The sequence below is a fragment of the Haliotis cracherodii genome, unplaced genomic scaffold (genome assembly GCF_022045235.1).
Source record: "Haliotis cracherodii isolate W230 unplaced genomic scaffold, xgHalCrac1.p SCAF_5, whole genome shotgun sequence".
NCBI lineage: Eukaryota > Metazoa > Mollusca > Gastropoda > Lepetellida > Haliotidae > Haliotis > Haliotis cracherodii.
In genome coordinates, this window is record NW_027266308.1 from 10,764,973 (window position 1) to 10,788,476 (window position 23,504).

Below are 23,504 nucleotides of genomic sequence, written 5' to 3' on the forward strand. Positions count from 1 at the left end.
TGGCTTAGACCCTGTCAAAGCTGTGATACTAGACTATCGTAATAAACACTGCAATTGTTCAAGATCTACTTAGGCACAAAATCACAGGTAAGTGTAGTTTTGTAGAAAACTGTTTCATCAGAGAAATGTAGAAAATGATCCTGTCAGTCGGGAAACAGAAGCTATAGTGACCTAGGAGGCCAAGCCCACCTATCGTTAGGCCTACTGTAAACAAACAACCCACAAACCTTGACAAGTTGGGTTTTATGCCGACGGCAAACGATTAGATAAGGTCTAGATAGTCGCAATTCTGGGGACAGCTGGAATGAACTAGGTATTCCAAGACTTATTCTGGTTTGGACTAGATATATACCATGTGATCTTGCCCAACGTATATAAATTGTTTGATTTTCCAGAATTTAGTAGTTTACGTAGCTGATCTGTTAGGAGATAGTTAGGCCTACTAGACTTTTTTAGGAGTCGAAATAAGTTGGATTATTGCTACCGTAAACGATAGACGAGGCCCGACATGACAAGTGCCCTGGTAATTATGTCGTTGATTTTTAAAAACATTTTAAAATATTACATTTATCTATAGATTCTGTGTGTTGACATAGAATCTATGTTTATGATTCATTTTGAATAGATAAGAACCAGACAATTATTAGGCTTAATTGTTTCAGTTTCAGACATCTGCATGGTAAGTCCACAACTGACATGTATTTTTATATTAATCCCACACTGACCTGTGTTATTGATGTGAACTGAAGGAATTAGTTTTGAAAGGAGAGATTAGGATTCATTTAGTATCTAGACTACAATACTTCTGATTGTTAAAGGGGCACTGAACTAACGCAATTCCCCGGACTGGTTGTTGCCTTTGTTATTGTTTTTTCCCCCGTGAGTACCCGGAAGATACGCAATGCAACTGAGCATGACCAGAGACTGGGCTACCGTCTGCAAGGACAGCTAAATACACTTAGAGGCCGGAGGCAATATTTGTTTTATGAATTTTTGCATTAACACTGATTGGTTAACTGTGATCTATAAAGATTTCGACAAAGGGCGCATGTAAATTAATTTCTTCAGCTTAAACAAACAGACAAAAAAGAAAGGCGGAGCTCATCGGATTTGGAAATACCCCAGATGGTTATAGTTTAATACTGAAAAAAAGGATCCATGCAGTGAAAGCATTTTCGGATTGCGTCGATAATACGACTACTACTCCCTTGTTGTCATCCATGTTTTCTCGTATAACCCTACACTTGTTTATTTGTCGTCATTCACTTGATGCTCAGTTAATGAATTTATTACAGGTACAATTAGTGGTAGCACCACTTAGATTACCTGACCTTTTATTGTGTCCGGGGTAATTATTCAATCTAAACCCAGGTTTGAAGTGAGGTGAAATGTGTGTTATGTAATATGCACGTGGCAGACCAGCAAGAGGTGAATGATCAGTTGATTTACATTTTTTGAAAATCAACGGATTGTTCCTAGTCATCAAAGGATTAACAGAAAATACGTTGATTGATTAATCACTGTTATCTTGCACAGTGGATATGTCAAAAGTGAGTGTTTACAAGTCTAGGTTTACTAAAACAAAGGGAATACACTAATATCATGGCGTGAAGTGCCGATGTAAAAACAACATACTTTGTTCAAAGGGTTAACTGATAATACGTTGATTGATTGATCATTGTTATCTATCACTCAATGGATTTTTTAGGAACCGTGGACGTTATGAAAATAGTTGTCAAGTGGGCTTTCTCAGCCGACCCTTGAGACTTGATACCTATGTGAAACACCTGAAACAATACAAGTGATCAGTTGAGAAACGAACACGGGTTATATAATATCCCGAAATGATATAGATCTTTTAAAATATTTGATTGTTACAGAGACACGTGACATCGAATAAGTTTCTTTGTACAGCTGCAGACGAGTGGGATATTGTTCCTTTGTGTGGATATTCACGAATACATTCCTCGAACAAGGAAGCTGCCTAAAATTTATACACATAAATTTTGTAGGTTGTAATTATGGTATTTGCATTTTGTTTTCCTTCATTTGAACCGATTCGTTCTTGTTTCTCTTCGTCTTGGTTGGGAAATTCTTCAACATGTTCAATGCGCGATAGACGTTGTTTTCACAGGTCTTTTCCTTTGTAAGCGTGTATATATTACCGTCAATTTGTAAAATGTAATTCTCCCAGGCAATTTATAAAATGTGTAAATATTTCAGTCATTTTGACACTACCCACAAAGATACCTACATTTCCTTATTATCTCGAAAACTGTATTTCATTTTGTTGATCAATGTGACCATACGCCCTTATTACTACCTATAAAAGTGACTAATGCGCTTACGAATGGCGCAGCAGAGGTCGCGAACTAGTCTAGATTTCTGCTATACATCCGGGTACTCACTGGGAAAAAACAATAACAAAGGCAACAACCAGTCCCGGGGAATTGCGTTAGATCAGTGCCCCTTTAATGATACATGTTTTGAATGACCAACCTATCTCTTCAGATGTTACAGTTTTCATGTCTGTGTATCATTATGTATTGGGTAACAAATATATCACATATAAGCCCAGTTGAATCACGTATTCGTTACATCAAACCTGATTAATGAGCAGCTGAGCAATAACAGACCCCATCATGTAAAGTGCCAAAATGTTCGGGCCCAAAAGTAGGTTTGCCCAAATCCTACGATCATTAGTTTGAATCCCAAATTTGCCTGTCTATGACTTTTGTATATATGTAAAAGCTGGACAAAGTCGTTCTCTTGGTCCATGTATTTTATCAATACTGAAGATGGTAGACCTAAACTATAATCTGATAATACACAAACTTTTCATATGCTTGGTAACATCATGTACGGCCTTTCATAGATGATAATGCAACTTACACATGGATATAATAATAATATATGTATGATAAGTGATACTTTCAGATGTGTATGATTATTATATCCATGTATATCCGCTCTAATAAGCGCCCAGGGGCGGTCGGGTAGCCTAGTGGTTAAAGCGTTCGCTCGTCACGCAGAAGAACCGGGTTCGATTCCCGACATGGGTACAATGTGTGAAGCCCATTTCCGGTGTCCCCCGCCGTGATATTGCTGGAATATTGCTAAAAGCGGTGTGAAACCATACTCACTCACTCACTCACTCACTAATAGGCAATATTTGCTAATATATTGGCTAGTGAACAATACCTATTAGCACCCCTTCCGATTGATCAATGTACACAAAGCTTATTTATTAGCGTATAATACGCACTCGTGTGTTATATGCACCCTTAATTATGAGCAATTAAATTCTGGAAAAATGTATCTCTCGTATATAAACATTTCAGGCTGTCAGCATTAACCACAAAATTTATCTTTCAACCCTGTTTTTTTTTACCAAAATAATATTCTAATAAGAGCCCCCTGCGCTTATTACGGAGAATACGGTAACTGAAATACTGTTCGCAGCTGTCGCAGACTCTGACAGGATTCGATAATACAAACTGAAATAACCTTACATGTTTGATAAACAGGAATGACCAACAGCTGACCGCAGTACAGTCATCTTCCCCAGGCAAGAGAGTTAACTTACTATAAAAGTCCAGTTTCCACCCTATCTGAACTAGCCTGGTATTATGGAGTTACATTTTGTCTGGTCTAACGAGTCTATGCATAGTCCAATCAAAATCGGGGCGGTCGGGTAGCGTAGTGGTTAAAGCGTTCGCTCGTCACGCCGAAGACCCGGGTTCGATTCCCAACATGGGTACAATGTGTGAAGCCCATTTCTGGTGTCCCCCGCCGTGATATTGCTGGAATATTGCTAAAAGCGGCGTAAAACCAAATTCACTCACTCCAATCAAAATCACACACCGAAATCGAAATCCGGTTCGTAAACTGTCATGCAGATTTCGATCGATTGCAGGATTTGCAAAGCATGTGCACCGCCAACTCGTTTTCAGCAGATATTTTCCAAATCCTTTTATGTTTTTAGGCTTAGAAGGGACATAACTGGTAATAGCCACTGATGGCGCTACGATTGAGCCCAGTAATTCCAGCCTAGTTCGGCAAGGGTGGTAACTGGACTTTTGAAGTCAGTTAAGTCTCTTGCCTCGGGAAGATGCAGTACAGTAGGACATGCATTATCAGCTGGTGGTTCCTCCCTCAATCAACAACGTGTGTGGTAGAACTTGAATTATTAAAGGAGTATATAACTCTAACCAGTGTCTTGAGTCATTGTAAAATGTATTGTAAAATGTAGTAGGCTTGAGTCCACATATTGGTATGCTCCCTAGTCTATAGAATGTAGATTCAATTAATTAGCGTTCTCTGTTATCAACTAATCAGACCAAAGGTATTGATAATTAATGAGGTCATTCATTCTTCATGATCAATGGGCTGTTTGTGGACTTCGAGTGTGATGCTATTATTAGCACAGGCTTGTTATCATACTTGGATACAAGTTCAAGTGGGAGGTGTGTGAGTGTAGGTAGTCAACATTATGTTTTAGATGGTGAAAACACTTAGACTGTATCTTGTTATAATTGAATGGTGATTGTATAACGTAGAGATATGTTTACACATTCTGTGATCTATTGAATTGTTCTTGTGTATAAGTTAGATACACCACCGGACCCGTGAAGATCAGGGTTAGAATAGGTCAGCAACCCATTCTTGCCATAAAAAGGCGACTGCTCATCGTAAAAGGCTACTAACGTGATCGGGTGGTCAGGCTCGCTGACTTGGTTGATGTATCCGTCCATCATGTTTCGTTTCCGGAGCAGAACTCAAAAACCATGACACATATCTTAATCAAACTTGGCACATAGATAGGACTAGTGGTGAACTGTTACCTTTTGATAGTTTTGGATTATTTTAAAAATATAATTTTTGAGTTTCCTTTGCAACTACTTTGACTAAGACTGAAAATGGCGGTAGTAGCAGATTTTGAGAAATGTACAATATTCCTTCCCTTGCACATAAAAGTACACGTCATATTGGCGAGGGATATGAGTATTTCATGCTTGTTATGTTATGTAATGATGAAAATGTTTCAAAATGAACCCAACGAATTGACGAAATTTTTTGATTGTTGCTTGTTTCTTTCAGGTGATCAATCCAGTACATGACAACCTCTTCCAATGCAGTCCTAACATCATGGATCCTGACTTCCTTGACTCGGATTCGGATGACGACGCGGGTTTGGCAGTTATGCTGCAACGTTTTGGAATGTCTGCCAGATACCTACAGTCGAGGCTTGAGGTAAATCAGTTTCTGGTTACCATAGTTACAAGATAGGATGTGTTACTTTAGAATTTCCGAGCCAGCTAAACTGAGGATTAGGTGGTCACAAGTGTGGTCTGGCTGATGGATGTCTTCTATTTCTAGGAATTAATTGTTGCTCATGGTATCGACCATTTACCCAGCCCAGACTCAGAGATTTTTACAGACTGTTGTGGTATAGCTGGTATTTTGAAAAATGGGGCGTAAAACAACATTCACTCACTCACTCAGAAGTTAGAGATTGCAAATATTACATGAATATGTTAAGATTATATGTTCTTAGTTTCTTAGTGTGAGGGGAGCCCATTTCTGCTGTCCCCTGCCCTGAAATTGCGGGAATATTGCTAAAAGCGGCGTAAAACCATACTCACTCACTCATGTTAGGGGTCATTAGCTTTTGTGTGAGTGAGGTAATGTTGTATATATCTTATCTGTTTTGAGGTGTTTTTTGATCATGTCTTCACATGTTACTTATTGTTTACACTCTGAAAGAAATTGACAACCGGTAATCCGGGACAAGTTAAACAAACTCACAAAACACTTTTGAGACAAGTAGGCGGTGCACAGAATTTGGGCAAACATATTTGGTGGGTTACATGTAGAGAGGGTGGACGCAGATTGTGCATGTGCAGGTCATGACGATGAAACTGATTTTGCTCCTGTGTACACACGTGTTGCTCCTAAGACTATTAAGAGGTCAATGTGACAAGCGATACCAGAATTCTCTCAAAGTTGTTTGCTAGAATTCCTTAGGTGCACATGTACTTGTAATGTTTTAGAGCATTTTACATTATGTTTACTGTTATTCCTTTCAGAACTTTGTGGAAGATGACCGAAAAATAGATACGTTGGTTGTATCGGAAGGTAAATCAATTTATTTTCTGTTAATATCTTCTTTTCTTTTTGTGATTAGTTGTAGGACAATATTAGGATGTTGAGAGAACCCATTGTGCTTCAAGTATTGCAGGATATCGTGTCAGTGACATGAACTGAATCTATCACAGTTCCATCATGTCTGAATAGCATTTTAATTTTTAGCATAATTTTAAGTGTAATTAGCATTTGATTAGAGGAAATTGTAGCTTCATTGTTCAAAATGTAAATCGCAAGTGTTGGTAAGTGGTGTGAAACCTACGAGAAACATATTGACGTGTTATGAAACACCTGTAACCATAGCAACAGTTAATATTCTTTTTTTTACGGGAATACATTAATTAGGAGATAACAATCTGTTTAATTTAGAATTAAGTGAACTGTGGATTTCTTGGTAATAGATTTGGAATTTGAATTTGGAAGTGTTAATTCAGTGCCCTCAAATCTACTTGAAGTACTGTTAACTTAGCTCTCCTGTTAAGAAACAGCCTAAATGTTTAATGTGCAGTGTCATGTCTTTACATATTGACATGCTTGAGTTTAATATTTTGAGAAGTTTGGCCAGTTATTTTTTCAGTTATAACCACAAAAGAAATTATGGTGCTGGATATAAGTGTACTCAAATATCATATTTTTTTATCAGAGAACATGTACATCAACTTTTAGGGCTTAACCATATGTTAACAGCTCTGTGCGATTTTGTGACAAATTTCAAGATCTCATTTCTCTGAAGTTTGTACCTTTAATATTACATTACCTACATTTGATGAGAGCATTATTTGGAACTGTAAATGGAGCAAAATTGAGAAAGAAGTGCTTTGTTTCTAAATATATTATTAGCTTTTGCTGCTGTCAAATATAATTAAATTGGTAGAATGAAAGGAGAAAATGTTAATCTCAACATGTTCTCAAGACATCCACATCACACATGGTAATAGTCACATGATTAAATTGGTATGGATCTATTAATTTTACATCTTTCATGTAGAAATATGCCTATAATATTCATATCAACAGTTTTGAATGCTAAAATAAGGACTCAGTTACGACATAAAGCTTCAGGTTTTCTGTGGGACTCTAGTAAAAAGGGATTCCTCAATCACCTACCCTGAATGTTAGGCTTTATAAAATAAAAGAATTGGTTCTCAGGCAATGGCTTTTGAAAAAATAGTGCCAGCGGGTGGTGTCTTTTTGTCGTTGTTGTTGAAACTGGTACGTAACCAAATAAACAGTTCAATCAACCTGAGAAGCGGTCTCCCTAAGGGAATACTACAATACACTATTGGACTACCATTTGACCACTAGTGTGTGCATAATACACGCATATATTGATTTTATTTTACAACGCGGAGACATTATTGCGAGCACATAACACCGGAAGAAGCATGTCAACAAATCTATACTGAAGTACGCATGTTAGTCCTGTTATTACACTATCTGGCTATAAAAGTGTTCATAGTGTATCTGTGTATGTGTATTGTGTATGTTACTTTTATCCAAGATTTTGTTTACATTTATTTCCACTATATTGTGTACGAAATGTCAATTGATCGGCAAATCACATGAACTCGCCTTGAAACAAACATTAGTCGTTACAGATTTTAAATGTCTTCAGTTTTCCTATCACGCAATTGAAATTTCTTTTCAGTTATGTTATTGGCCATGACATTAAGTACAGTGTAGAACTTGAGTTTATTAAAATTGTAAGTTAATTTGTAGGTGCCATGCGTTACTATCTCTTTAATCGAGTTAGCGCTATATTGGAGGGCGCAATAGCGAGGGAACACTGTATGTTTTAAACTAAATCACCCCTAGATAGGGAAGAAGGTGTGTAACAGCTGATTGCTATTTCCGGCATATTTCATTAGACAAATACACATGTAATCTTAATCTCTGCATATATTCACACAAACTCCTATTGCTGCCAAGACCATATCACAAGATGCGCATTAAAGCAGTGCGCATGTAAAGGGAAGTAACTGCATCGCTGTATTGAATCACATTGTTTTTAAGTATTGTAGCATTTCGCTGACGGGTTGTGTTAGGAATATTTAAGGATCTTTTTGTTTGACAATGGAAATAAAAAAGAAACGTGCGGCAGATTTTATAATGATGCGGGCAGTGCCTGAGAACCAAGACTATTATTTTTGTAGCCTTATGGATCTGGGACCCTTTCCACAAAGCCATTTTGGCGCCATGATTGTCCTAAGTCTATGGTAATGTATTGGACTTATGATCGTCTTCGCTAAGATCGGTTTGTGGAACAGACCCCAGACAGTCTTCCCCCCTGTTTCTTACCGTGCTATTTTCTCAACAGAATGTCCAAACCTCGTCTGTACCAACGATTCAACAGGTGCTAGTTATTTTAAGTGAGTGTGTATCAAGGGACTTCATACATCTGCTGGAAAGCAATTTCCAAGGCTTCTTACGTTAAATGAATACTTCTTCTTTTGTATATATAACCGATTGACCATTAACCATGTTAATTGCAGGTTTTATTTCTATTTATTCTTAATAGTAGCAATCATCAACGTCTGATGGAAAGATGTGCTTCTGCGAAAGTAATTAATGATATTAATTAAAATATGTACAAGCATATTTCAAAAATTAATTTAACAAACTGTTTGGAATAAAATATTTGGAAATTAATTATTCTCTCCTGATATGTGAAAACAATTTCTAAGAGAAAGAGAAAAGTGGTATGCAGTGGTTGTATGAGAGTGTCCGGCTCCAGTCGTCAGGATCTACAGAAGTGGATGTTGTTGTTGTTGTTGCAGAGACTCGCAGACTGCAAGCAGACATCTACGAGAGTGTCGTGCGAGGCGGTCCTGAGGACTACACGTTTCTGGCAGAAAACAAGTGTATCTTGGACCAGGTCATTTTCATAGGTAAGTTTTTCGGAGTGCTGGGTAGACATTCCCTGTCGGGATTCCGGGTAACCATTGGTTTCCAGCGGCCTCTGCTAGTCGTAAGTGGGGACGTAACAGATGGTAGTCAGTCTCAGTGACTTGGTTGATGACGAGTCATCGTACCCCGATGGTGTGGATCATTGCCTGCAATATCAATCTCTGGATTGTCTGGTCCAGACTTGGTTATTTACAGGCCACTATCATATGTGCGGTGTAAGACAATAAACTCCCTCACTAGGTAGAGACATTGCTCTAGTGTTTTATCATGAGTGAGTGGAGGTGTGATGCTGGAACAGATGGATGTAGTGACTACTACTTGAATATAGTTTACTGATTATTATTCCCCGCCCCAACGAAGTTGGCGGGAGATATAGAAATGGTTTCCGTCTATGTTTGCGTGTGTGTGTGTGTGTGTGCGTGTGTTTGTGTGCGTGTGCGTGTGCGTGTGTGTGTCCTGAAATCATTCCCAGAGCATAACTCAGAAACTGTTAAATATTTCTCTACGAAACTTTGCATGTCTATCAAACACATACTGGACTGGTGCCTCTTGCTATTAAGGAATTTTAGAGAAAAAAAAATTAATCACGTTTCCATGGCAATAAGTTGGTTCTACAGGGGTGGTGTTCGTTTCCAGAGCGTAATTAAAAAAACGTTAGATACTTTCTTACAAAACTTTGCATGTCTACCAGGCACATACTGAACTGGTGCCTTTTGATATATAGCACTTTTAGAATTTTTTATTGTTTATGTTTCCATGACAACAAGTTGGATTAAAGTTTTAATATAGGATTGGTTTACTTAAGGAGTATAACAATTAAACTGTTAAATATTTCCTCGCCAAACATTGCATGTCTATAAAGCACATACTGAACTAGTGCCATTTGATATTAAGGAGTTTTAGAAATGTTTATTTTAGAATTTCCATTGCAGCTATTTTGACATGGGCTAAGAGAAAAGTTGGGTCAGTTACCTGGTTTGGGACCATAACGTGTTAAAAAGGGCGGGGTATATAGATGACTTTGACAACTATATGCTTGTTTAGACTTATTCTGGAGCCAACGAACCGATCATTAATGGTAAGTAGTAGGGCAGGGACAAGTCCAAATTTACGACCCGGGTTCCCGACCCTACCCGGGTACCCACTGCAAGTCTCAAGAGTTGGAACAAAATGTCTGATTGGTAATTGTTTTACCGCAGCCCTGACTAAAGCTATTTAGATACATGTATCAAACAATCAGATCATGCATTCACTGAAGTTGACTGAAGCTTTGTCTTTACTCAAACATACACAATTCAAAAGGAATGTGTGCATCGTCAGAAAGAAATGCGAACATTAGCGACTTGTAGTGTAACCACTGAGCTATAGTGAGTTTTTATCACTATTTGTCACGTGACTAACCACGGGTCTGGGTAGTCCTGTGGGTACCCGTGTCCTCCTCAGTACCCACCCGACCCGAGTACCCAAGTTACCCATCCCAGTCCTAGTTAGTAGCTTGAGTATTCAATCCTGGGGTTGGGGTACAGTGTTCCACAACTACAGCCAGGTAGATCCGGCATGCTCCAACACCTGAAATCAGAAGATCACTTCTAGCTAGGTAGCATTTTCACATAGGTATATGTGCATTTCAGTACGTGAAGTTGTGTCCCAATAAAAAACATGTGTAAAAGACATCTCAAGTTAGTGAATGCAAGAAGCCCTCTCTTCTTGATTGAATGATGCTCAGTGAGTTCTTGATAGAGAATGTTAGGAATGAAGATTCAGTCGTTAATATTGAATGGATTCTAATGTGTCTGTTATGGATTGGCCCTATTCTGTCTGTTATGAATTGGCTCTATTGTGTCTTATGAATTGGCTCTATTGTGGCTATTTTGAATTGGCTCTATTGTATCTGTTATGAATTGGCTCTGTCGTGTCTGTTATGAATTGGCTCTATTGTGGCTTTTTTGAATTGGCTCTATTTTGTCCGATATGAATTGGCTCTATTGTGTCTGTTATGAATTGGCTCTATTGTGGCTATTATGAATTGGCTCTATTTTGTCCGTTATGAATTGGCTCTCTTGTGTCTGTTATCAATAGGCTCCATTGTATCTGTTACAAATTGGCTCTGTTGTGTCTGTTATGAATTGGCGCTAGTGTGTCTGTTACAAATTGGCTCTGTTGTGTCTGTTATGAATTGACTCTATTGTGTCTGTTATCAATAGGCTCTAGTGAATTGACTCTATTGTGTCTGTTATGATTTGGTTCATTGTGTCTGTTATCAATAGGCTCCATTGTGTCTGTTATGAATTGACTCTATTGTGTCTGTTATCAATAGGCTCTAGTGAATTGACTCTATTGTGTCTGTTATGATTTGGTTCATTGTGTCTGTTATCAATAGGCTCCATTGTGTCTTATGAATTGACTCTAGTGTGTCTGTTATCAATAGGCTCTAGTGAATTGACTCTATTGTGTCTGTTATGAATTGGCGCTAGTTTGTCTGTTACAAATTGCTCTTTTGTGTCTGTTATGAATTGGCTCTGTTGGGTCTGTTATGAATTGGCTCTATTGTGTCTGTTATAAATTGCTCTTTTGTGTCTGTTATGAATTGGCTCTCGTGTATCTGTTATGAATTGGCTCTAATGTGTCTGTTATGAATCACTCTGTGTCTGTTATGAATTGGCTCAAGTGTGTCTGTTATGAATTGGCTCTAATGTGTCTGTTATGAATCACTCTGTGTCTGTTATGAATTGGCTCAAGTGTGTCTGTTATGAATTGGCTCTAGTGTGTCTGTTACGAATTGACTCTATTGTGTCTGTTACGAATTGACTCTATTGTATCTGTTACTAATTGCTCTGTTATGTCTGTTATGAATTGAGTCTAGTGTGTCTGTTATGAATTGACTCTAATGTGTCTGTTACAAATTGGCTCTGTTGTGTCTGTCATAAATTGGCTCTAATGTGTCTGTTATGAATCACTCTGTGTCTGTTATGAATTGGCTCTATTGTGGCTATTATGAATTGGCTCTATTTTGTCCGTTATGAATTGGCTCTATTGTGTCTGTTATGAATTGGCTATATTGTGTCTGTTATGAATCGCTCTACTGTGTCTGTTATGAAGTGGGTCTGGTGTGTCTCTTATCAATTGACTCTATTGTGTCTGTTATAAATTGACTCTATTGTGTCTGTTATAAATTGACTCTATTGTGTCTGTTATGAATTGGCTCTATTGTGTCTGTTATGAATTGGCTCTGTTGTGTCTGTTATGAATTGGCTCTATTGTGGCTATTATGAATTGGCTCTATTTTGTCCTTTATGAATCGGCTCTATTGTGTCTGTTATGAATTGGCTCTGTTGTGTCTGTTATGAATTGGTTCTATTGTGTCTGTTACAATTTGGCTCTAGTGTGTCTGTTATGAATTGGTTCTATTGTGTTTGTTATGAATTGACTCTGTTGTGTCTGTTATGAATTGACCATGTTGACTCTATTATGTCTGTTATGAATTGACTCTATTGTGTCTGTTATGAATTGACTCTATTGTGTCTGTTATGAATTGGCTCTAGTGTGTCTGTTATGAATTGACTCTATTGTATCTGTAATCAGATTGCCGACCTGGATGTAACTGTGTGCGGACATTCGAGAGCCACCCGCTCCGGGCCGAGGACACCGCTCCAGACCGTCTATCCCGTCCACTGGAGTGGATCAAGACAGGGAAATGTTCCTGTCTGCAGAGCAGCGAACACCCCATGCCGAGGAGGTGCGGCAAGACACTCGCCCACGTGGCCAGCGTGATGGGCAATCTGAAGATGCTGATGTTCCTCCAGGAACAGAACTGCAGCTTCAACTACGTGACCCCAGTGCTCCACTACACTCCCCTCTTCCTGGTCGTCATGAAAAACCACATCCACATCGCCCAGTACCTGCTGGCCCAGGGCGTCAACATCAACATCCGGTCCAAGATGGAGCAGCACTCCCCTCTCATAGAAGCCATGCTCGACAAGAAGAAGGAGATCTTTGACATGCTGGTGCAGTCTGATACCATTGATGTCAACACCACCAACTTCCGAGGCGAGAGCGCACTCATTGTCGCTACGAGGATGGAGAATGTAGAATACGTTGAGGCGCTGATGTTTGCAGGGGCAAGTCCGGATGCCATGGATGTCCGAGGGACTACAGCCCTCATGCATGCCTGTCGACTGGGGTTTGTGGACATTGCCAAGCTTCTGCTGCAGCTGAAGGCCAGTGTGGACGTGAAGGATGCTCGTGGGGACACGGCCTTGCAGTTTGCTGTGTACAGAGGTTGGTCGCATTAGAACTAGTTATTGGTTTCGTGGTTTCAAATGACCAAAGAATCCTGATGTTATTTTTGAGTGATATTTCATGCAACATATGTTCATAAATCTGTTGGGGGGCGCGGGTGGCCCAGTCGTCTAAAGCGCTGTGATTCGCTGTGCAGAGTTGCATCCCTTGGACACGCCAGAAACCTATGAATGTGGGTTCGAATCTCGGTTCGCCCCGATTTTGTTTCTAGGTTTGTCAGCACCATACCTGTGCTCGTGGGTTTCACCGAAGTGGTAAACGTCTGAGACCTGCATCAATTCGGGCTTTCCTCCCACATTAAGCTGACACGCCGCGTTATAACTGGAATACTGTTAAAAGCGGCGTTAAACCAAACTCACTCACTCACTAAGAGGCCACTAACGGGATCGTGTGGTCAGGCTCTCTGACTTGTCATCGTATCACAATTGCAAGGATCAGTGCTCATGATGTCAATCACAGGATTGTCTAGTCCAGACTTGATTATTTACAGACTGCTGTCATATAGCTGGAATATTGCTGAGTGCGACGTTAAACAAAAAAACAAACAAACCAAGATATCTAACGGAGTGCAACTGGAATGGTTGTTTGTTTTTCAATATAACTGTTTTGATTAACAGAGTGTTCATGATGTTTTTTGGTAATCAGTATCTAAGACTAAACATAAAACTCATGAATTGTGTGCATGAATTTCAATTATATATGCATTGTTTTATCTCCAGAGGAGGCCGAGTTAGTTGATCTTCTACTTACGGGAGGTGCCGATCCAAACCACATTCCTGAAGACGGTTTCCCTGCACTGGTGGTTGCAGCTTACAGTGATTCCTGGGAGATCTTGGAGCTGCTGCTGAAACATCGCGCAGACATTGCCGCCACCAACAGACACGGCTACACCGCACTTCACATCGCAGCCTGGAACGGTCATGTCAACTCCGTCAACCTGCTGTTGAAACATAGAGCTCCATCTGATACCAAGACGGCTGATCTTAACACGCCCCTCTCCCTCGCTGCTCATGGACGTCATTCGGATATTATCGACATATTGATACCCTACGGTTGTGACGTCAACAATTCCGACAAAGATCAAGACACCCCTTTACACTATGCATCCTACAACTCGGATGTCAATGCCGTGAGAATCCTCGTCCAAAATGGTGCCGATCCCAATGTAAGGAACCGGGTCAACGTGACACCATTATGGAATGCAACTTACTGTGGGAATAAGGACATTATTAAGATTTTGCTGAGCAAAAATGTAGATATGGAAGTCAAAAGTGTAGGCATTAACCAGCACCATCAGTCAGACGATGTTCTCTACATCTACAAGGAGGTTAAGACGCCTCTCTGGGTGGCCGCTGATCGTAATTTCCCGGAGGTCGGCATGTTATTGATTGCGGCAGGATATGACATGTCTGCCGAAAACTGGATCCTCTCAGACGCACTGCAAGAGGTCAAGGAGGAAGCATTCCGAAGCCTTCTTCACTACCATAAAACCACGCCCTCAAGACTCGTCAAAATATGCAGGCGATTTTTACGTCAATATTTTGGCAACAATGTCGACACCTGTTCAAATCAGTTGGAAATTCCTGTAGTTTTGAAGAACTATCTTCAACTGAAAGATCTTACAGCTGACAATTGATATGAAACTGGCCATGTGAGTTGTGTTCAAAACCAGATAGACTTTGCTGTGATAAAACAAACTAGTAGTGCAATTTTGAAGAAATTCTGAATGAAGCCATGCTCTAGTGATGGTGAATGTGTATCAGTTTCCATTTGTGATTGTGGTTTGTTACATTGTGATTGTTTCATTCCGACCTTGCTCAGTAGTCAGCTTGTTTGTAGTACATTAGGGAGATAAGCATTGCAGGGTATTCACATCTGCCAACTTAATGCAAATTGGCCATACGACTGAAAGAGTGTGATCGGAAAATGAATGGTAGCACACTTGTGAGAATATTTGGTGAGGCTTATATTAGTTTGGCTCTGTTCAGTTCATTTTGTTAACGACATCTAATTCATAGTAAATACACTTTATCCTGTATTTTTCCGCTTTTTAACAAATAATGTTTTTTTGAAGTTTGCCTACCTTCATATACCTCATATCATAATCAAGGAGTTGTTTCTTTAAGATTTTCTTTAAGGCTTTTTGTGTTAAGCTACCAATTGATTTTGATAATACATTGAGTATTATATATATTATGTGGCATCTTTTAATACATAATTTATCAATCATAAGTGCGTTAGTGGCCGGTCAATTCTTTCTCTCAGGTTTGTCTGCAAGAACTGTTAATTGCAGAGATGAACTGGTAAATATTGACATGAAAACCTGGTTTGTTGGTACTGGATAATCTGGCGTTGAACATTCTTGACATTTTGACTAATCCGAAACAGGTGTTGGGGGCGTCTCAGAGTCTCAATTTGCTGTGTGTTGTTGCATCACTATCATTGGATTATTGTTCAAAGCATCATAAAATCCAACTCACTCTTCCTAAACAAATGTGAGGATTCCTAACGATTAATATTTTCCTTGTGATTATTATTTTCAAACTGAAAAGTGCTCATTTGAAAGCTTGTTTATCATAGGGGAGAAAATTTAAGGATGTCAACTTCTTTATTATGAGGAACACAATGTTTCCGAGTATAAACTTATCTCTTCATCAGGTGTATGATCAAGGAGCAAGTATATGTACATCTTCCCGAGGCAAGAGAGTTAACAGACTATAAAAGTCCAGTTTCCACCCTTGCCGAACTAGGCTGGATTTACGGAGTTACATTTTGTCTGGACTAACGAGTCTATGCATAGTCCAATCAAAATCGCTCACCAAAATCGGGAAGATGGTTTAGGGTAGGGTTGGGTTATATGGGGAGGGGTAGTATATTTGGACTCGTCCCACACCTAGTGTCCTCATACCCCAATGTCTTGGATTGCAGTGAACCCACAAGTTAAGTTTCAGTTGGATTATCATGTTGAGCATGACAGTTGTATCATAATTAGTAAATGTTTGTATAATGATCTGTATGATGTATTAAGATCTGTACAATGTTTGTATTATGGTCAGTACAATGATTGTATTATGATCAGTACAATGGTAGTGTTATGATCAATACAATGGTTATATTAAGATCAGTACAATGGTTGTATTATGGTCAGTACAATGATTGTATTATGGTCAGTACAATGATTGTATTATGGTCAGTACAATGGTAATATGATCAGTACAATGGTAGTGTTATGATCAGTACAATGGTAATATTATTATCAGTACAATTGTTGTAGTATGATCAGTACAGTGTTTGTATTATGATCAGTACCTTGTTTGTATTATGATCAGTACAATGTTTGTATTATGATCAGTACAATGTTTGTATTATGATCAGTACAATGATTGTGTTATGTTAACTAAAACATAGTATATATTATGTTTATTATGTTATGATGTGTTTGTTATAAAACACCAAGATGGGAGACACATTTCCTAGACGTCTGTGATACCATTAATTTTCTTCAAAAGAGTTTAGAAGGCTGGTTATTTGTTGAATGTCAAGGTTCCTCTTGTTGAATGTCAAGGCCCCTCCTGTTGAATGTTTTTCAGTGTAAATGGCAGATGTTGATCTGATACATTACTGACAAGAAAACTTAATCAATATTTTAGTGCCCAATACATAAAAGTGGGAGATTTAACAAATAAAATTCACCTGTGAACATGGTGAGTAGAATAAATCTTCCTGAAAGGTATACATGGAAAGTTTGATTTCTTCCACATTGTAACCATGGCAACTATTATGAATTGAAAATATTTACTTCACAATTGATAAATTTTAACTTCTCTACAGTAAATATGTCCTCAGAGAGTCCCAATGTATTTTTGGGGAAAATGTGTCCAAGAGTTTTTAAGAGGATTCTCACAGTAAAGCTTAATTCTTTTTATAAATTCCTTTCATCACACAAAAAGGCAAGAAAAAAACAAATTAATTAATAAAATAAACAATGTCTTGAATGTTACAAATATCTCAAGTTTCATACTTTTGCTGCCCAAATTATTCTGTCTTTACTAAAAACCTAGGAACAGTTGTTGTTTCAAAGTTTGTGCATGAAATGCATGTTTTGCCATCATAGCTCAGCATTCAGCCCTATTGAAATGTTAATTGCTCCTGCCTTGTGTTCCATTTATTCCCTCAAAACATTTATTACATTTTCTTTGTATAATATATTTATTTATGATAAAGTATATATGTCCTCACAATAACTGACGATGGAAGTACTCCATGAAACGTGCAGTGCATGCTGTCATAGTCGTGGTTCATGGTGCAACGACGTGGCGCTGAAGTGTTAGTTCATTTGAGTGTAGAACGAACATGGAGCCCCACAATATGGAGATGTGTGCAGCGTCAAAATGCTCCCCTATATTTGTGTATTTCTCAGCTTCTGCTTTTTTATTGGTCTTTATCCAGCAGACAAATGTGGTCGTTCCAATTAGTTGATTTAAAATCGATGGAGCATGGATTTGTATTCATTTTTGTCTTGTGTGCTCTTTGTTTTGTCATGAACGTTGAGTATCACAAATGAAATATGTTCGCATCATAAATAAGGGTTGGTGGCAACCATATCATTTGGCTTTTCTCGCCCAACTCTGTTTATATTTAAGCCACGTACATCTTGTTCTGCACTTCCATTTTCTGCTGTGTCCGATAGAGCTGGTACGGGTAACTCGGGTACTCTGGTCGGGTGGGTACTGAGAAGGACCCGGGTACCCACAGAACTACCCGGACCCGTGGTTGGTCATGTGATATGTTGTTCAATGACAAAAATGATCTTGAACTATATGGTTGCACTCCAAGTCATGAATGTTTGCAAATTTTTTTCTGACTATGCACCCAGACTTTTATGTTTGAATAAAGATAAAACTTCAGTCAACGTCAGTGTATGCATGAGCAGATCGATTTATACGTGTATCTAAATACATTTTGACTAGGGCCATAGTCAAACTATTTCCAATCGGACATTTTGTACCTATCTCTTGAGACCAACAGTGGGTACCCGGGTAGGGTCGGGAAATAGGTGGGTGGGTACCTGGGTAGTAAATGTTCTCCTTGGATGTATACCAAGAGTCAAGGCTTAACATGTCAAGTGATGCCATTGTATTTATGATAAATTATAATCAATCCACAAGCAGAGAACAAGGAAAGTTCTCAGATTGAAGAGGAGATTTGGTTCTATGTCAAACCCTTCCAAGCAAATTAACCTCACAAGAAAACATCATTTGTCAGAGCATCATGGCGCTAGTTTGGAATTATATTTTCTTTTTGTGATCAGGTTTGGTGGTTTTAAAAAGTTGAATTCTACACCTGCAAGTGCTTGTAATACTTCGATATGAAAGATGAAATGTAAAAGTTTTGCTCATTTTTTGTTTGTGTTTACGTCTGCTGTCTGCCATTTATGATATTGTGTTGTCCGTCTGCTTGTTTCACAATAAATATATTTTGTGGGTTTAATGATCAAATAAACTTTATCATGTAAAACTGTCTTGTTTATTTGTATGTAGTGATTACAGCGAGCACGGATCTAGGTCCAATTAAGCACCATCCAGAAGGGGGGCAGTCGGGTAGCCTAGTGGTTGAAGCGTTAGCTCGTCCACCCAAGACCCAGGTTCAATTCCCGACATGGGTACAATGTGTGAAGCCCATTTCTGGTGTCCCCCGCCGTGATTTTGCTTGAATATTGCTAAAAGAGGCGTAAAATCGAACTCGCCCACCTACCCATCCAGAAGGTGTTTGTCCAACAAGCATGGCAGACTTAGGAATCAGGGACACATTTCGCCCTAAGTGAAGGACACCACGCCCTTGAGGGGAATTAAGCAAGCCAGGTCCTCCGTGTGATGAACAAAGTGAAAAAAGTGCCATTCTATGAATATTAGCTTTCGCGGTGTGGGACCATCAAACCAGCTCTTTCAATGAGAGGGGGTATATTGTGATTTAATAGCCTCTGATTGACCAATCAGAATCGTGTAAATTCCAAATTCATGGTAGAATGAGTGTTACTAATGAGACAGATGTCGGATTACAGAGTGTATGATAATTATCAAAACGTGCTACATTTCCCATGACGATGACTGAACGCTCAATACATACACGCAACATGTCTAGATTGAATGAACACACACACATGCACACACGTTTGACAAGAAATGACAATACTTTGAGCACTTCTTAATATTATAGTCATGACAGTCTGAGGTCAACCAAGGGCAGCAATGTTCACTTATCAGATCATATGAAAATGTGCGTCAGAAATACTAGTATAACTCGGCATCATATAACACTTTTGAATGCACGAGGAATGACGTAATACACTGAGCACTTCGACATGCAGTTATCATATACACGGCGGAACAAGCTGATTAAACTCAGAATGTATTACAAATTGCAGTGCCACCTGGCGTTCTTTATTGTCAAAGTTGTTTAGCAGTTTATTGTCCTTTTTGTGCACTGACATTCTTTAGCACTCTTTGTTCTTTCTTTACATACGATGTCTTTTGTTCGCGAGTTCATTGGCATAGTTTTGTATGTTGAATGGATTATTTTTATGTAACAAATGAGCTTTATTTGTAACATTTATTCTTTACACGTAACATTTCACAATTATTACGTACTTTAGTCATTTATTTTCACTTTGTATTTTTATACCGAATGGCCTCCCATACAGTCCAATTTTAGGTCCCGTGAAGATTCCAGGGTAGAATAGGTCTTCAGCAACCCACGCTTGCCGTAAAAGGCTACTATGCTTGTCGTAAAAGGCGACTACAGGATCGGGTGGTCAGGCTCGCTGACTTGGTTGATGCATGTCATCGATCCCAATTGCGTGATGTCATTCACTGGATTGTCTGGTCCAGACTCGATTATTTACAGACCGCTGTCATATGGCTGGAATATTGCTGAGTGCAGCGTTAAACAACAAACCAACCAAACCAAGAATCCTATTTATACCTGACCTGTAGAAAGGAAGAACAAAAGACGTGTTTGATTGTATAATTTTAATAGGATCACCATTATGAAGCACCATTGCAGAATAAGAACATTTTATAGTCACAGAATACCTCAGCTTTGAGAAGCATGTTCATAAAATAATATGCAACTATCGCAATCACACCAATCCGATTAACTACTGCAACAACAGTATGATGCTGATAACATCATACATCTTCAGTCTTCATCTTACCAAAAAAACATACAAAATATAAATGTCAGATTTGTGCTCCTTTTGTTGGAAGCCATCATGTCTCCTCGGACCCTAAACTCTCTCATAGCAGTTTGTGCAGAAATTGTGATTTGACCTTTGACCTTAACATTTTGGCTGGCTATCAAATTGGACTTACCATATTTGACGTAATAAGTGCCCAGGGTACTCTCAAAATTAGAAAAAGGGGGTGCTTATTGGAATATAATTTTGGTGAAAAAAAAAAAACAGAATTGAAAGATCGTTCAGTTTGTGGTTTGGCCAACGCAGAAAACGACCGCTCTAATTTTTTTACCACTTTAGATATATATGTCTCTTACAAATAATGCTATTAACTTAAATATCTATGTTTTTGTGATATATTTATCCAGGATTTAATTGCCCATAATTAAGGATGCGCATAACTCACAGGTGCATTTTACACTCGAATAAGTAAGTTTTGCGTACACTGATGAAACAAAAGGGACGCTTATTGGGATTGTTCACTTGCCAATATATTAGCAAATATCACCATGGGAGCTCAATAGAGTGGGGCGCTTATTACGTTGAATACGGTAATGTGGGACAATTTTGTTGCATATCATCTAGATTTGTTCTTATTAGGAAACCAGAAACCAGATGTAACCTTTGCATATGTAACGACATGTCTAAGCATTAAATTTTGCCAATGTTAATACACCAATAATTGTCTAAATTACTTATTTGGCATCAAACAGCAGTTTGAGAGGGTTGAACAGTGAGTCAGTATGGTTTTATGCCGCTTTTAGCAATATTCCAGCAATATCACGGCGGGGGACACCAGAAATGGGCTTCACACAATGTACCCATGTCGGGAATCGAACCTGGGTCTTCGGCGTGACGAGCGAACGCTTTAACCACTGGGCTACCTGACCGCCCCTTGGTTGAACAGTATGTCAATTATATGACATCAAGCAGAGTCAATAGAACTGTTGAGTAAAACATAAAGTAATGCAGGTTGTAGGTTTTTACCATTCAGTAAAACTCAAGGGGACATTTATAGTGCTGTAAAACCAATGATAATAAACAGTGCAAATGTGGAATATTGGCAAAACAATATTTGGATCCTGGCACAAGTAAGGGAAACAACTCTGCACAACGAAACCCACAAGCAGGAACAGCAGGAAGATTTGGTTCTGATTTAGGATTTACTCACGAGCTGTTATTTCCTTGAGGGTAAGAGACACAACTCTACCCAGTAAAGATCCACCATGCCCTCCTAAACAAATTTGGCAAATATCCATTAATATCTTTTACATGTTACTGTCAGAAAACCCCAAATATCGTTGGCAGGACAGAGGTCAGACTGGTGTTGAGGCTACACCGGTAAAAGAACATACATGTATAAAAAATTCTAACATAACAAGACAATTTTCGAAACATAAAAATGTTAAGCAAACAAAAAAAGTTTTGGTATGAAAAGATGCAAGATGCAAGATGCTCACAGAGCAGCCAAACAGAGAAACAAGGTTTGATGGGATATAAACCGAACACACAAATGCAATAATCTGAACATAATAATTGTCTTAAAACAGTAAGAGAATATTTTTCTGCTGTAGTGTATAATGCAGCACTTCTTACAAAATAGTTCTCAGGGTTGAAACACCACTTTTGTGTGGAATATCCAAAAAACATACATCTGTCAAATACCACAGCTCTAATAAATAATATTTATTTCCTACCTGCAATGAGAATGAAAGCTTCATGTCGCATACTTGAAAACAATAGCTACCTGTCATTCATTATAATTCTGTATACAAGTCTTCCAATCAACAAGCACGCACACCTCTCGATAATCTGTCAACGTGTCCATGTGAACAGAGTAATTGTCTTCAACAAAGATGGCTGATCTTGTCAGTCCTGACTGCCACAAACAATACAGTTATGAACATGGCGTCATCATGGCATCACGATCCACATGGTGCCTTAATGCCATCAGATCAACTGTAGAACCTTTGAACATGGCGCCATCATGGCATCATGATCCACATGGTGCCTTAATGCCATCAGATCAACTGTAGAACCTTTGAACATGGCGCCATCATGGCATCATGATCCACATGGTGCCTTAATGCCATCCTACGAACTAAAGAACCTTGGAACATGGCGCCATCATGGCATCACGATCCACATGGTGCCTTAATGCCATCAGACCAACTGTAGAACCATGGAACATGGCACCATCATGGCATCATGATCCACATGGTGCCTTAATGCCATCCTACGAACTAAAGAACCATGGAACATGGCACCATCATGGCATCACGATCCACATGCTGCCTTAATGCCATCAGACTAACTGTAGAACCATGAACGTCAACAACACATTCAGAAATCAATGTAATTGGCACTCTTGAGTTTTTAACCAAATCAGAAGCTAAAGGGATGATAATCTGGATCTTGGACTGCGCTGCTTAAATTGGAGATAAACTTATGTAGACTTTGTGTTATCATTACTATTCAAACAATCTTATATTCTGCACTCCCATAGCGCTATACTCTATAATTTGTCAAAACGTAATTGTCAGAAAAGTAGTCGGGGGCACATTTGTGGCCACTCGCCCCTTTCCGTAACCTGCAAGAAGACTCGTCCCCCTATCGAAGAATGTTATAAATACGACAAACCAATCAGAATGCCCATATGACTTCAAGTACTTTGGTCAAAGAATCCCTCAGAAAAAAAATTTGGATTTTACACCTCTCTTGCATCTAAAATACACCTCTCCTGTATCTAAAATACACCCGAGATACAGTGAAATGTGCTCAGTCATACTGTATAAATACCATAATTCTTGATGTGTCTTAAACAGCATCTCGAATATACATGACAAGGGAAAGTATATGTGAATCATTACGTACTGAGTTGACAATTCTCTTCACTTTGCAGGAACCCAGTCACAAA

General features: G+C 38.8%; 1 protein-coding gene across 2 annotated transcripts; it reads left to right on the plus strand.

Annotated features, from left to right (window-relative positions):
- On the plus strand, window positions 1–18,870 carry LOC139442494 (ankyrin-1-like). 2 transcript variants are annotated; one of them, XM_071223306.1, is made up of 6 exons: window positions 1–87; window positions 5,101–5,253; window positions 6,090–6,138; window positions 8,925–9,035; window positions 12,637–13,332; window positions 14,073–18,870. In XM_071223306.1, the coding sequence occupies exons 2-6, from the start codon at window positions 5,149–5,151 to the stop codon at window positions 14,987–14,989; spliced, it is 1,878 nt and encodes a 625-aa protein (XP_071079407.1). In that variant the 5' UTR covers window positions 1–87; window positions 5,101–5,148; the 3' UTR covers window positions 14,990–18,870. The 2 variants fall into 2 exon arrangements, with proteins under 2 accessions (XP_071079407.1, XP_071079406.1); XM_071223305.1 differs by lacking the exon at window positions 1–87 and adding an exon at window positions 411–523.
- The last annotated feature ends 4,634 nt before the right edge of the window (window positions 18,871–23,504 follow it).

Excerpts from the sequence above, each read along its gene's own strand:
- LOC139442494 (XM_071223305.1), top strand. Across the intron at positions 5,254-6,089 it reads ACCTACAGTCGAGGCTTGAG|AACTTTGTGGAAGATGACCG; the intron begins GTAAATCAGTTT and ends TATTCCTTTCAG. Across the intron at positions 13,333-14,072 it reads GCAGTTTGCTGTGTACAGAG|AGGAGGCCGAGTTAGTTGAT; the intron begins GTTGGTCGCATT and ends TTTTATCTCCAG.